Below are 15893 nucleotides of genomic sequence, written 5' to 3' on the forward strand. Positions count from 1 at the left end.
CCTTCCCTTCCCCACAGCACCTATATATATGTATATATGTTTGTACATATTTGTTTCTCTATTTATTTATTTATTTTACTTGTACCTATCTATTCTATTTATTTTATTTTGTTAGTATGTTTGATTTTGTTTTCTGTCTCCCCCTTTTAGACTGTGAGCCCACTGTTGGGTAGGGACTGTCTCTATATGTTGCCAACTTGTACTTCCCAAGCGCTTAGTACAGTGCTCTGCACACAGTAAGCGCTCAATAAATACGATTGATGATGATGATGATGATATCTCCCCCCTCCTCAAAAATCTCCAGTGTTTGCTTATCAACCTCCATATCGAGCAAAAACTCCTCACCATTGACTTCAAAGCTCTCCATCACCTTGCCCCCTCCTACCTCACCTCCCTTCTCCTTTTACATCCCAGCCCTCACACTCCGCTCTTCTGGTGCTAATCTTCTCACTGTACCTCGTTCTTGCCTGTCCTGATGTCGACCCCTGGCCCACATCCTACCTCTGGCACGAAATCATCATCATCAATCGTAATTATTGTGCGCTTACTGTGTGCAGAGCACTGTACTAAGCACTTGGAAAGTACAAGTTGGCAACATATAGAGACGGTCCCTACCCAACAGTGGGCTCACAGTCTAGAAGGGGGAGACAGAGAACAAAGCAAAACATATTAACAAAATAAAATAAATAGAATAGATATGTACAAGTAAAATAAATAAAGTAATAAATATGTACATACATATATACAGGTGCTGTGGGAAAGGGAAGGAGGTAAGGCGGGGGGGATGAGGAGGGGGAAGGGAAGGAGGGGGCTCAGTCTCCATCCACCTGTGCTTCAGACCCCATTCCCTCTCCCCCCTTCCTTAACTTCCATCTTCAACCGCTCACGCTCCACTGGTTCCTTCCCCTCTGCCTTCAAACATGCCCACATCTTCCCCATCCTAAAAAAACCCTCTTTTGACCCCACCTCCCCTTCTACCATTCCTTTCCAAACTCCTAGAACGAGTTGTCTACACCCGCTGCCTCGAAATCCTCAACGCCAACTCTCTCCTTGACCCCCTCCAATCTGGCTTCCGCCCCCGACACTGCACCAAAACTGCCCTCTCAAAGGTCACTAATGACCTCCTTCTTGCCAAATCCAACGGCCCCTACTCTATCCTAATCCTCCTCGACCTCTCAGCTGCCTTCGACACTGTGGACCACCCCCTTCTCCTCAACACGCTATCCAACCTTGGCTTCACGGACTCCGTCCTCTCCTGGTTCTCCTCTCCAGCTGTTCATTTTCAGTCTCCTTTGCAGGCTCCTCCTCCCACTCCCATCCCCTTACTGTAGGGGTTCCTCAAGGGTCAGTTCTTGTTCCCCTTCTGTTCTCTGTCTACACTCACTCCCTTGGTGAACTCATTTGCTCCCACGGTTTCAACTATCATCTCTACGCTGATGACACCCAAATCTACATCTCTGCCCCTGCTCTCTCTCAATCAATCAATCAATCAATCGTATTTATTGAGCGCTTACTATGTGCAGAGCACTGTACTAAGCGCTTGGGAAGTACAAATTGGCAACAGATAGAGACAGTCCCTACCCAACAGTGGGCTCACAGTCTAAAAGGGGGAGACAGAGAACAGAACCAAACATACCAACAAAATAAAATAAATAGGATAGAAATGTACAAGTAAAATAAATAAATAAATAAATAAATAAATAGAGTAATAAATATGTACAACCATATATACATATATACAGGTGCTGTGGGGAGGGGAAGGAGGTAAGACGGGGGCATGGAGAGGGGGACAAGGGGGAGAGGAAAGAAGGGGCTCAGTCTGGGAAGGCCTCCTGGAGGAGGTGAGCTCTCAGCAGGGCCTTGAAGGGAGGAAGAGAGCTAGCTTGACGGAGGGGCGGAGGGAGGGCATTCCAGGCCCGGGGGATGACGTGGGCCGGGGGTCGATGGCGGGACAGGTGAGAACGAGGTACAGTGAGGAGATTAGCGGTGGAGGAGCGGAGGGTGCGGGCTGGGCAGTAGAAGGAGAGAAGGGAGGTGAGGTAGGAGGGGGCGAGGTGATGGACAGCCTTGAAGCCCAGGGTGAGGAGTTTCTGCCTGATGCGCAGATTGATCGGTAGCCATTGGAGGTTTTTGAGGAGGGGAGTAATATGTCCAGAGCGTTTCTGGACAAAGATAATCCGGGCAGCAGCATGAAGTGTGGAGAGAGACACGAGGATGGGAGATCAGAGAGAAGGCTGGTGCAGTAGTCCAGACGGGATAGGATGAGAGCTTGAATGAGCAGGGTAGCGGTTTGGATGGAGAGGAAAGGGCGGATCTTGGCAATATTGCGGAGCTGAGACCGGCAGGTTTTGGTGACGGCTTGGATGTGAGGGGTGAATGAGAGAGCGGAGTCGAGGATGACACCAAGGTTGCGGGCTTGTGAGACGGGAAGGATGGTAGTGCCGTCAACAGAGATGGGAAAGTCAGGGAGAGGACAAGGTTTGGGAGGGAAGACAAGGAGCTCAGTCTTCGACATGTTGAGCTTTAGGTGGCGGGCAGACATCCAGATGGAGATGTCCTGAAGGCAGGAGGAGATGCGAGCCTGGAAGGAGGGGGAGAGAGCAGGGGCAGAGATGTAGATCTGGGTGTCATCAGCGTAGAGATGATAGTTGAAGCCGTGGGAGCGAATGAGGTCACCAAGGGAGTGAGTGTAGATTGAGAACAGAAGGGGACCAAGCACTGAACCTTGGGGAACCCCCACAGTAAGAGGATGGGAGCGGGAGGAGGAGCCTGCAAAAGAGACTGAGAAAGAACGACCGGAGAGATAAGAGGAGAACCAGGAGAGGACGGAGTCTGTGAAGCCAAGGTCAGATAGCGTGTTGAGGAGAAGGGGGTGGTCCACAGTGTCAAAGGCAGCCGAGAGGTCGAGGAGGATTAGGACAGAGTAGGAGCCGTTGGATTTGGCAAGCAGGAGGTCATTGGTGACCTTTGAGAGGGCAGTTTCCGTGGAATGAAGGGGACGGAAGCCAGACTGGAGGGGGTCGAGGAGAGAGTTGTTGTTGAGGAATTCTAGGCAGCGTGTGTAGACAACTCGTTCAAGGAGTTTGGAAAGGAATGGTAGGAGGGATATGGGACGATAACTAGAAGGTGAGGTGGGGTCAAGAGAGGGTTTTTTTAGGATGGGAGAGACATGGGCATGTTTGAAGGCAGAGGGGAAGGAACCAGTGGAGAGTGAGTGGTTGAAGATGGAAGTTAAGGAGGGGAGAAGGGATGGAGCGAGGGATTTCATAAAATGAGAGGGAATGGGGTCAGAAGCACAGGTGGCCGGAGTAGCACTTGAGAGGAGGGAGGAGAGTTCCTCTGAGGATACCGCTGGGAAGGATGGGAGAGTAGCAGAGAGTGTTGAGAGCCGGGGGGGGTTGGAGAAAGTGGGGAAGAGACTTTGGGGAGGTCGGACCTGATGGATTTAATTTTGTTAATGAAGTAGGAGGCCAGATCGTTGGGGGTGAGGGAAGGAGGAGGGGGAGGAACCGGGGGGCCTGAGAAGGGAGTTGAATGTACGGAAGAGCTGGCGGGGGTGATGGGCATGGGTGTCAATAAGGGAGGAGAAATAGTTTTGTCTGGCAGAAGAGAGGGCTGAGTTAAGGCAGGAAAGGATAAACTTGAAGTGAACGAGGTTGGCATGGTGTTTAGACTTTCGCCAGCAGCGTTCGGTAGCTCGAGCATAAGAGCGAAGGAGGCGGACAGTGGCAGTGATCCAGGGCTGTGGGTTAGTGGTACGAGAGCGGCGAAGGGAGAGGGGAGCGAGCGAGTCTAGCTGAGTAGAAAGGGTAGAGTTGAGAGCAGTAATCTGATCATCAAGACTGGGTAGAGAGGAGAGGGCGGCGAGGTGGGGTGTGAGGCGCTCTAAAAGATGGGTGGGGTCCAGAGAGCGGAGATCTCTGTGAGGGAGTAATACGGATTTACAGGGGAAAGGAGTGTGAGTGAGGAGGCAGGTGAGAAGATTATGATCAGAGAGAGGGATTACAGAGTTGGTGAGAGTGGACACAGTGCAGCGGTAGGAGATGATGAGGTCGAGGGTATGACCAAGTTGGTGAGTGGGTGAGGTGGGGTGGAGGAAGAGGTTGGCAGCATCAAGGAGAGATAGAAGGCGGGCGGCAGAGGAGTGGTTAGGGATATCCATGTGGATATTGAAGTCTCCGAGGATCAGAGTGGGCATGGAGAAGGAGAGAAGGAAGGTGAGGAAGGGGTCAAAGTCGTTAAAGAAGTTGGAATTGGGGCCGGGAGGGCGGTAGATGACGGCTACAAGAATCTGGAGGGGATGGTAGAGGCGAATAATGTGGGCTTCAAAGGAAGGGAACGAAAGGGAAGGGGGAGGAGGGATAGTGCGAAAGCGACATTGTGGGGCGAGAAGGAAACCGACATCTCTCCCTCCCTTCAGGCTCGTGTCTCCTCCTGCCTTCAGGGCATCTCCATCTGGATGTCTGCCCGCCATCTAAAACCCAGTATGTCCAAGACTGAACTCATCTTCCCTCCCAAACCTTGCCCTCTCCCTGACTTTCCCGTCACTGTGGATGGCACTACCATCCTTCCTGTCTCACAAGCCCGCAACCTTGGTATCATCCTCGACTCCACTCTCTCGTTCACTCCTCACATCCAAGCCGTCACCAAAACCTGCCGGTCTCACCTCTGCAAGATCCGCCCTTTCCTCTCCATCCAAACTGCTACCTTGCTGGTTCAATTTCTCATTTTATCCCGACTGGATTACTGCATCAGCCTCCTCTCTGACCTCCCATCCTGTCTCTACCCACTTCAGTCTATACTTCACGCTGCTGCCCAGATCACGTTTGTGCAGAAGCGCTCTGGGCATGTTACTCCCCTCCTCAAAAATCTCCAGTGGCTGCCTGGCAACCTACGCATCAAGCAAAAACTCCTCACTCTCGGCTTCAAGGCTGTCCATCACCTCACCCCCTCCTACCTCACCTCCCATCTCTCCTTCTACAGCCCAGCCCACACCACTGCCGCTAACCTCCTCACTGGGCCTCGTTCTCGCCTGTCCCACCGTCGACCCCTGGCCCACGTCCTCCCCCTGGCCTGGAATGCCCTCCCTCCACATATCTGCCAAGCTAGCTCTCTCCTCCCTTCAAAGCCCTACTGAGAGCTCACCTCCTCCAGGAGGCCTTCCCAGACTTAGCCCCCTTTTCCTCTCATCCTCCCCATCCCCCCCCACCCTACCTGCTTCCCCTCCCCACAGCACCTGTACATATGTTTGTACAGATTAATTACTCTATTTATTTTACTTGTACATATTTACTATTCTATTTATTTTGTTAATGATGTGCATTTAGCTTTAATTCTATTTGTTCTGATGACTTGACACCTGTCCACATGTTTTGTTTTGTTATCTGTCTCCCCCTTCTATACTGTGAGCCCGTTATTGGGTAGGGACCGTCTCTATATGTTGCCAACGTGTACTTCTCAAGCGCTTAGTGCAGTGCTCTGCACACAGTAAGCGCTCAATAAATACGATTGAATGAATGAATAAATTGTCTCTATTGCTGAATTGTACTTTCCAAACGCTTAGTACAGTGCTCTGCACACAGTAAGTGCTCAATAAATACAATTGAATGAGTATCTTTATGCTTTCCCATTTCCCCTAACTGTAATTTATATTAACATCTATCTCCCACCAAGACTGTAAATGCCTTGTGGGCAAGGAACGTGTCTACCAACGTGTTTTATTCTACTTTCCCATGTGCTTAAGACAGTGCTCTGCACACAGTAAACATTTCATAAATAGCACTGATTGACTGATTTATTGAGCTGCGTAGCTGTGTAACCAGTAAAGTGATAGCCTTCTATACCACATAACTCTTGATTTTATGAACACAAATGTCCCTTTTTTGCAACATGATTACCCCAAAATGGAGCAGGTTTTCTGCCAGGGCTCAGAATTGGATATTTAAGGTATCTATGAGCTCTTTAGCTCTCAACACTGGGGTCTTTGGCTTTTATAGAGTATAGAGGGGCAGTGTGGATTAATGGAAAGTGTAGGGGGCTTGGAGACCTTGTACAAGTCACTTAACTTCTCTGAGCCTCGCTTTCCTTATCTGTAAAATGAGGATAAGAAACCTGTCTTCTCTCCTTAGGTTGTGAGCCCCATATTGGACAGGAGTTGTGTCTAATTCAGTTATTTTGCATCTTCCTCAGTCTGCGACACCTAGTGCTTAATAAATTTAATTCATTAGTGTCTTATTGATAGGGGCTGCGATTGTCTTGCCAATGGTGACTTGCACAACAACGACAGCTGCTACATCTTTTATGACAATCTGAATTGCAACACTGGAGAAAATGAAGCCATTAAGGTAAGATTTCAGTTTATTGTTTCTTTAAGAAGTACCCACAACAAGCATGATTTAGGTTCCTGAGATTTTTTTTCACCTCCAGGGCCCTGTCTTTCCCTTGAATGCAAGGTCCAGGGTCCTTGGAGAGCATCTTGAGCAGCATTTCCCCTCATGTGCATCTGGCGGACTGGGGCGTTCGAGGGGACGTTGCCCCTCATTTTCAATTGTACTCACCTAAAACATTTGGGATTTTATTGTAGTTTTCAGTTTTTTGGTGCCCCCTATCCACGCAACATCTGCCGGGCAAGGGTTTTGGGGAGTCATTGATGAACATATCCTCTCAACTACCTATTGGCAAGTAGGGTCATTTTTTATGGTATTTGTTAAGCACTTACTATATGTCAAATGGGACGCAGTGTGGCCTAATGGATAGAGCAGGGGCCTGGGAGTTAGAAGGACTTGTGTTCTAATTCCGGCTCTGCCACTTGTCTGCTCTGTCACCTTGGGCAAGTCGATTCACTTCTCTGGGCTTCAGTTATTTCATCTGTCAAATGGAGATTAAGACTGTGAGCCCCACGTGGCACAGGGACTATGTCCAACCCGATTAGTTTGTATCTACCTTAGCGCTTAGTACAGTGCCTGGCACTTAGTAAATAAAGGCTTAACAAATACCACAATTATTATTATTATGCCAGGCACTGTACTAAGTGCTGGGGTAGATACAAACTAATCAGATTGGACACAGTCCCTGTCCCACATGGGGCTCACAGTCTCAATCCCCATTTTACAGGTGAAGTAACTGAGGCCCAGAGAAGTGAAGTGACTTGCCCCAGGTCACATAGCAGACAAGTGGTAGAGTTAGGAGGAGAACCCAGGTCCTTCTGATTCCCAGGCCCTTGCTCTGTCCACTAGGCCACGCAGCTTCTCTAATATTAATTAAAATCAATCAGTCAATAAGCATTTACTGAGTGCAGGGCACTAAGTTTATTGCTTGGCATATAGTCTCTGCCCTTAAGAATCTTATAGTCTAGGGGGGGAGCCAGATATTGAAGTCCCTCCTACTTAGACAGTGAGTCCCACTTGGAACAGGGACTGTGTCCAATGTGATTATCTTGTATCTACCCTGGCACTTAGTACAGTGCTTGGCACACAGTAAGTGCTTAACAAATACTATAATGATCATTAATTATTATTGAAGTAAGCAGCATGGCTCAGTGGAAAGAGCCGGGGCTTGGGAGTCAGAGGTCATGAATCCCGGCTCCGCCACATGTCTGCTGTGTGACCTTGGGCAAGTCACTTAACTTCTCTGAGCCTCAGTTACCTCATCTGGAAAAATGGGGATTAAAGACTGTGCACCCCCCGTGGGACAACCTGATCACCTTGTAACCCCCCCCCCCAGCGCTTAGAACACTGCTTCACACATAGTAAGTGCTTAACAAATGCCATATTATCATTATTATTATTATTACAGCACAAATAGGAGGAAGTGAACCCAACTTGCTTGATTGAGACTATTGGACTCCAGCATTCATTCATTCATTCATTCAATCATATTTATTGAGCACTTACTATGTGCAGAGTATTGTACTAAGCGCCTGGGAAGTACAAGTTGGCAACATATAGAGACGGTCCCTACCCAACAGCGGGTCCACAGTCTAGAAGGGGGAGACAGACAACAAAACAAAGCATATTAACAAAATAAAATAAATAGAATAGTAAATATGTACAAGTAAGATAAATAGAGTAATAAATATGTACAAACATATATACAGGTGCTGTGGGGAGGGGAAGGAGGTAAGGCGGGGGGAATGGGGAGGGGGAGGAGGGGGAGAGGAAGGAGGGGGCTCAGTCTGGGAAGGCCTCCTGGAGGAGGTGAGCTCTCAGTAGGGCTTTGAAGGGAGGAAGAGAGCTAGCTTGGCGGATGTCCGGAGGGAGGGCATTCCAGGCCAGGGGGAGGACGTGGGCCGGGGGTCAAAGGCGAGACAGGCGAGAACGAGGCACGGTGAGGAGATTAGCAGCAGAGGAGCGGAGCGTGCGGGGTGGGCTGTAGAAGGAGAGAAGGGAGGTGAGGTAGGAGGGGGCGAGGTGATGGACAGCCTTGAAGCCGAGAGTGAGGAGTTTTTGCCTGATGCGTAGGTTGACTGGTAGCCACTGGAGATTTTTGAGGAGGGGAGTAACATGCCCAGAGCGTTTCTGCACAAAGATGATCCGGGCAGCAGCGTGAAGTATAGACTGAAGTGGGGAGAGACAGGAGAATGGGAGATCAGAGAGGAGGCTGATACAGCACTAATCCCAAACCAAAAAGATCCAGATCGAACTTTTGGTGGGGGGAGTTGGGTTTTAATTCCAACTCCACCACTTGTGTGCTGTGTGACTTTGGGCAAGTCACTTCACTTCTCTGGGCCTCAGTTACCTCATCTGTAAAATGGGGGGTTAAGACTGGGAGCCCCATGTGGGTCAGGGACTGTGTCCAACCTGATTAGCTTGAATCTACCCCTGCCCTTAGAACAGTGCCTGGCACATAGTAAGCGCTTAACAAATACCATAAAAGAGAGAGAAATAAAAAATGAACAGTGAGGTCTAAGAAGAGGGTCAGGTACCCAAGAGGTTGAAAGGAGAATATATTTATAATGCTTTTAAAATTGATTAAGTCTTCTAAGATCTCAGACTCCAAAATTCATGTTGATTCTGCTGATGACAAGTGGAGAGGTGGATCATTTTCCTAAATAAAAACCAAGCAGTCGACATCTTTCCCCCTCCTCAAGAACCTCCAGTGGTTGACCGTCAAACGGAAACTCCTTACAAGCAACTTTAAAGCACACAGCTTGCTCCCTCCTGCCCCGCCTCACTGATCTCTTACTGTAGCCCAGCCTGCACACTCCGCTCCTCTAACTCCAGTCTATACTCTCTGTACCATGATCAATCAATCAATCAATCAATCGTATTTATTGAGCACTTACTGTGTGCAGAGCACTGTACTAAGCGCTTGGGAAGTACAAGTTGGCAATATAACTATCTATCTATCTCTCTGCTAACCCTTGCCCACATCTTCCCTCTGGCCTAGAACCCTCTCCTCCTTCGCATCTGACAGACCACTGCCCTCACCACCTTCAAAACCTTCCTAAAATCACATCTCCTTCAAGAGGCTTCCCCTGATTTAGCCCTTATTTCTCCTATTCACCCTCCTTTCTGCATCATGTATTCACTTGATCTGTACCCTGTAAGCACTCGATAGTCACCCCACCACCAGCCCCACACCAGTCAGTCAGTCAGTCATATTTATTGAGTGCTTACTGTATGCAGAGCACTGTACTAAGAGCTTGGAAGAGTACAATATAACAGGCACATTCCCTGCCCACAATAATAATAATAATAATTATGGTATTTGTTAAGCGCTTACTATGTGCCAAGCACTGTTCTAAGTGCTGGGGTAGATACAAGGTAATCAGGTTGTCCCACATGGGGCTCACTGTCTTAATCCCCATTTTACAGATGAGGTCACTGAGGCACAGAGAAGTTAAGTGGCTTGCCCAAGGTCACACAGCAGACAAGTGGCAGAGGCAGGATTAGAACCCATGTCCCCTGACTCCTAAGCCCATGCTCTTTACACTGAGCCATGCTGTTTCTCTGGAGTTTACTCAAGGAGTTTACTCATGTAGTTTACAGTCTAGAAAGGGAGACAGACATTAATGTAATTAAATAAAATTACAGATATGGACATAAGTGCTGTGGGTCTGGGAGGGAGGGATGAATAAAGGGAATAAGTCAGAGCAACGCAAAAAGGAGTGAGAGAAAAGGAAATGAGGGCTTAGTCAGGGAAGGCCTCTTGGAGGAGGTGTCAGTCAGCCAATCAATCAATCAATCCATCAATCGTATTTATTGAGCGCTTACTGTGTGCAGAGCACTGTACTAAGCGCTTGGGAAGTACAAGTTGGCAACATATAGAGACGGTCCCTACCCCACAGTGGGCTCATATTTATTGAGCGCTTACTGTGTACAAAGCACTATGCAAAACACTTGGGAGAGTACAGTATAAGAGTATAACAGACACATTCCCTGTCCACAACAAGCTTACAGTCTAGAGGTGGAAACAGACATTAATATGAATAAATAAAAATACAGATATGTACTTAGAACAGTGCTCAGTGCTTAGAACAGTACTTGGCACATAGTAAGCACTTAACAAATGCCATTATTATTATTACAAAAGTGCTGTGGGTCTGGGAGAGGGAATGAATAAAGGGAGCAAGTCAAGGCAACACAGAAGGGAATTGGAGAAGAGAAAAGGAGGGTTTAGCTAGGGAAGGCCTCTTTGAGGAGATGTACCTTCAGTAAGGCTTTGAGTTGGGTGAAGTAATTGTTGGACATGAGGAGGGAGGGCGTTCCAGGCCAGAGGCAGGATGTGGGTGAGAGGGTGAGATAGAAGAGATCAAGATACAGTGAGAAGTTGGCATTAGAGGAGCCAAGTGGGCAAGCTGGGTTGCAGTAGGAGAGTAGCGAGGTGACGCAGGTGGGGGCAAGGTGATAATAATGATAATAATGATGGTATTTGTTAAGCGCTTACTATGTGCAAAGAGTGCTTTGAAACCGATGGTGAGGAGTTTCTGTTTGATGCAGAGGTGGATGGTCACTGGAGGTCCTTGAGGAGTGGTGAAACGTGGTCCGAATGTAGAAAAATGATCTGGGCAGCAGAGTGAAGTATGGACTGAAGTGGGGAGAGAGATGGGAGGCAGGTAGGTCAGCAAAGAGGCTGATACAGTAATCAAGCCTGGATAGGATAACTGCTTGGATTAAAGTTGTAGCAGTTTGGATGGAGAGGAAAAGGGTGGATTTTACTTATGATAGTATTTGTTAAGCGCTTACTGTGTGCCAGGCACTGGATTTCAGTGATGTTGTGAAGGTCAAACTGACAGGATTTAGTGATGGATTGAATATGTGGGTTGAATGAGAGAGAGGAGTTAAGGATATTGCCAAGGTAATGGGCTTGGGAGACAGGAAGGATGGTGGTGCTGTCTACAATGATGGGAAAGTCAGGGTTTGGGTACTATCTCAGTTCCCCTATCTGTAATTGATTTTAATGTCTGTCTCCCTTTCTAGTCTGTAAGCTCCTTATGGGAAGGAATTGTCCCTACTAACTCTATTGAATTGGACTCTCCCAAGTGCTTAGAACACAGAAAGCACTGAATACCATTGATTGCTTGACTAGCTGCAAAACTTGATATACATATGTAAGTGATAAAGGTGGCTGTTGGGTTGATATGACTCAGGGTGTTGGGAAAGGTTTGGCGCTTATCTGCCATTTGACCTTGGGTAAATCAGAATCTCTCTGGGGTCAGTTTTTTCATCAGTAAAATGAGGATGGTTTCAATTTTGTCAATGAAATAGGTGAAAAGTTCACTCGGGGCAAGAGATGGGAGAGGCAAGGGGACAGGGGTTTGAGGAGAGAAGCAGCATGGCTTAGTGGAAAGAGCCCAGGCTTGGGAGTCAGAGGACGTGGGTTCTAATTGCAGCTCTGCTACTTGTCTGCTGTATGACCTTGGGTAAGCCACTTAACTTCTCTGTGCCTCCGTTACCTCATCTTTAAAATGGGGATGAAGACCGTGAGCCCCACGTGGGACAACCTGATTACCTTGTGTCTATTCCAGTGCCTAGAACAGTGCTTGGCACATAGTAAGCGCTTAACAAATACCATCGTTATTATTATTATTAGCTAAAAGTCTGAAACAGCTGGCATGGGCAATGGGAGTGGGAGTCAATAAGGCTGGAGAAGTGTTGTTGCTGCATGGAAGATAGGGCGGAGTTATAGCAGGTGAAGATGAGTTTGAGATGGAGGCCATTGGCCTGATGTCTGCATTTCCTCCAGCAGTGCCCCACAGCTCAAGCATAAAAGCAGAGGAAGTGGACTGTGTAGGTGATCCAGGCCTGCGGGTTGGTAGTCTGAGATCAGCAATGGGAGAGGGGAGTGAGAGAGTTGAGTTTGGAGGAGAGGGTGGAGTTGAAGGAGTCAAGAGAAGGTAGGTTGGATACAGAAACCAAATTGGAAATGATGACTTTGGAAAATTGGAGAGGGTTGAAGGACCGGAGGTCTCTGGGGGGGAATGGAAAATTTTTGCAGAGAGGGGGTGTGGGGAAGGGAAGGCAGGTGAGGAGGATTTACCTCATCGGTAAAATGGGAATAAAGACTGCGAGCCCCATGTGGAATATGAACTGTGTCCAACCTGATTTGCTCGTGTCTACCGCAGCACTTAATACAGTGCCTGGCACATAGTTAGCGCTTAACAAATACCATAAAAAAGAAAAAAGAAAAACAGTTTGGAGGCAGGCGAGATGAGAGTGGGCTATAGTTAGGAGTGAGTTTGGAAGGAATGAAGATTGTGATTTGGGAAGTAACAGATGAGGTGGAAGGATGATGTAGTAGTAGTAGTAGTAGTAGTAGCAGCAGCAGCAGCAGCAGCAGCAGCAACAGTCTTTTTTAAGTGCTCACTGTGTGCAGAGCACGGTACTTAGCTCTGAGAAAAGCCAATTACCCAGGCACGAGAAAGAGACAATCCCTGGCCCCCCAGGGGCTCCCAATCTGAAAATGTGGTGGAAAAGGATTTGGTGTCAGACACGAAAGGAAAGGTGAAGTAAAATAAACCCAAAACAGCATAAAAGTTCAGAGTCCAACAGGTCCAGTGGCAAAGGTGCTGCCATCCAGAGCATTGAGAGTCAAGTCATGTCCAAAGCTCCCCAAAATTCTAAATTCTGGAGAGGCTGCACCCTGTTACTGCTGAAATCCTGCACAGCCCAGCATGCACGAGGCCCTGGCGGGGCGAGCACGGCAGGAAGGCGGCAGTTGGATGTAAAGAATTGCCGAGGGGTGTTGTGCTGCAGCGTAATGGACAGAACTGGTGGTGAACCAGGGGTCAGGAATTCCTGTTTGAGAAGATAAATGGATAACCATGGGAAGTCTTTGAGGAGAGCCCCTGACCCCCTAGGGGTTCCCGATCTAAGAAGAAGGAGTGGAGGGATGGGGGTTGGTGACAGATCTAGGAGGAAAAGCAACCAGAAATATGAAAGAAAGGACCAGCAGGCACAGAATTCCCAGCCGCAGTTCCGGCAGTTCACATTCTACAAGTTGAGAAGGCCTCAGTTGCCCTGCTGCTGCTGCTGCTGCTTGGGTCCTTCCCAAAGTAGCCAGTAAGCTCTGCCCACAGTGAGCTCTCAGTAAATACCATAGTTGGATCCACTGATGCCTGGGCAGGAGCAGGGGTCAATTGGAGCTCAGGTGTCATTGGGCAGGTGGGGGGAGGGGGGACAGCGTTTCTCCTGCTCAGCCAAGCATCAGAGGTCAGGTTTAGAACAAATGTAACCTGGCCTGCTGTGAAGTTGACAGCTGCCAGGGAGAGGTGCGAAGGGGTAGGGAGAGAAGAGAGAAGATGGCTGGGGGCGGAGTGGGGGAGAAGGGAACAATAAAATTCCATTAATGTTCAGGGATCTCAGCTAGTTTGATAGAACTCTTCTCCTTTCACCTTTTCCTCTTCCCACCACCCAAATCCGATAAAACTGAGGATGCAAAATTGATTCTGTTTGTTTTTGAAGGAAAAAAAAGAACCTCAACTTTTTCAGTTAATTCTGTTATTTTGTGTTGTTAGGCCAAAACTACGTACACTGGTGGCAAACATGACAATAGCAGTCCCCCACAAAAAGTACTCACCAACAATTCAAACTCTGCAGCGACTATGAGTTACGAAGGCAGCAATCTTAGTTCATCACCCGAGACTGCAGAACTTTCCAAAGATGAAAATCACGGGTAGGCACCTTGAAATATTTGCTCAGATCAAGGAAGAAGGTTGAAGTGGCCTGACCTGGGATTCAGGGGACCTGCCCAGTCTGGCATTCCACTGGCCTTTGCTGGCCACCCAACAAACTCTTTGCCATGTGAACGTGCTTTGTCCTCCGATGTACAGTCCTTCGGTTCCCGCGCGTTGGGTCTGTCTCTTTGTCTGTGTGTCTGTCTGTCCTTGGGCAGAGCTGACTGCTGTCCCTCTTTCAGGGATGTCTTCGTGGATGCGGCCGGCTGAGGGAAGCTCCCTTTTAGCCCCTTCTAGGTCACATGGAGCATGCTCGTTTCACCGTCTTCTGGCGTCCCCAGTAATCCCTTTCTACCGAGGCCATCGCCCGGGGCAGGTGACTCCACCAGGGTTTGGCAGCCACCCCCTGCCCCAAGTGCCCAGCTACCTCAATTATGACCCAAGGCCGTAGTGCTAGGGTGCAGTTCATGCAGAGCAGGGGGCCTCTCTGGAGCAAACCTTCTGTTACCTCATTAAAGCCACTGCAAGGAAGCAAACCTCCCAGGACCTAGGTCTGGCAATCGGTGGTTATTTCTTGAGTGCTTACTGTTGTGCAGAACACTGTCCTAGGCACTGGGGAGAGAGCGTACAGTAGAGTAGGCACGATTCCTTGCTCTCAATCTAGCGGGGGGGATCGACCTCAAAAACATCTGGCTAGGCATCTCTGGAGGAACCCAGATTTTAGGAGAGTGAGTGAGTCAGTCAATCATATTTATTGAGAACTTACTGTGTGCAGAGCACTGTACTAAATGCTTGGGAGAATACAATATAACAATAAACAAACATACTCCCTGCCCACAACGATCTTATAATCTGGGGGGGTGGAGGGTGAGGAACAGACATTAATATAAATCCTGCCCAAGAGAGCTGGTTTAGCAGCCAGAGGACATGTTAAGTCAGCTAGCATTGCTCTGTACAATAGGGTTTTTCTGAGTTTTGAGTTTTCTGGTCCTTTCACAGATGGGCGATTCCTAGGATGTTTCCAACCTGCTAGGGGGCTGCCAGGAAGCCTGCAGACTTCCTGGTACCCAGTGCCTCAAGGGGAAAGGAAAATCTTTTCTGTGAGGTGCCACTCTCCTCGTTGAGTTTCAGGAACTCAGCGTCAGACATGTGCGCTTGCAGGAATCGCTCATCTGGTCGGTGTTCTAGGCATTTTTTCCTCATGTGTGTGTTTCAAATGCCAGCCATGTAACCAGTTGGTTTCTGACAGGTCACCCCCACTGTGCATCTCCTGGGAAGCAGTGGAAACCACCTGTGTTCGACTTCTGGCCCGGGGGCAAGAGGCTGAGGAAGCAAACTACCCAAAGCATGTAGCAGAGCAGTTGATCCTGGAGGAGTTTGGGAAATGTGTATCGCAGATCTTCCATATGTAGCTGAGTCCCCCGAAGGTTTGGAGTGGTGGAGAGGCGAATACGGTTTATGGTGAAGAGGACATCAGAGATCAGAAAGCCTGATGATATTTGATAAGTTGTTAGTTTCACATGATTCTCAGACAAGCCCTGCCCCAAAGGCCTCAGGGGCATAATTCCCGGGGCGGAGCACTGTGCTCGGATTTCCTGCCCTCTGGCAGCTCTCGAGGCCTCCTCCCAGAGAGTCTCAGCAGAGGAAGGCTTTCCTCAATGGGGAGGAGCGCCTCCCGGACGGTCTCCAGACTGGGCCACCCGCCAGCCCCCCAGGGTTCTGGAGGGAGATGGGCTCAGTCACTCTCTACACTCCTGGTCAGACCCATTGGAATGGC

At 48.7% G+C, this 15893-nt stretch overlaps 1 protein-coding gene across 1 annotated transcript in view; it reads left to right on the forward strand.

Annotated features, from left to right (window-relative positions):
- LOC119919753 (tesmin-like) overlaps positions 1-15641 on the forward strand; it is a 44611-nt gene extending 28970 nt beyond the window's left edge. The window contains exons 8-10 of the mRNA XM_038740421.1: positions 6242-6344; positions 13958-14115; positions 15366-15641. Coding sequence (XP_038596349.1) covers positions 6242-6344; positions 13958-14115; positions 15366-15528 — 424 coding nt within the window. The 3' untranslated portion in view covers positions 15529-15641. The remainder of the gene's footprint in view (positions 1-6241; positions 6345-13957; positions 14116-15365) is intronic.
- The last annotated feature ends 252 nt before the right edge of the window (positions 15642-15893 follow it).

Source organism: Tachyglossus aculeatus, chromosome X1 (genome assembly GCF_015852505.1).
Source record: "Tachyglossus aculeatus isolate mTacAcu1 chromosome X1, mTacAcu1.pri, whole genome shotgun sequence".
NCBI classification, from domain to species: Eukaryota; Metazoa; Chordata; class Mammalia; order Monotremata; family Tachyglossidae; genus Tachyglossus; species Tachyglossus aculeatus.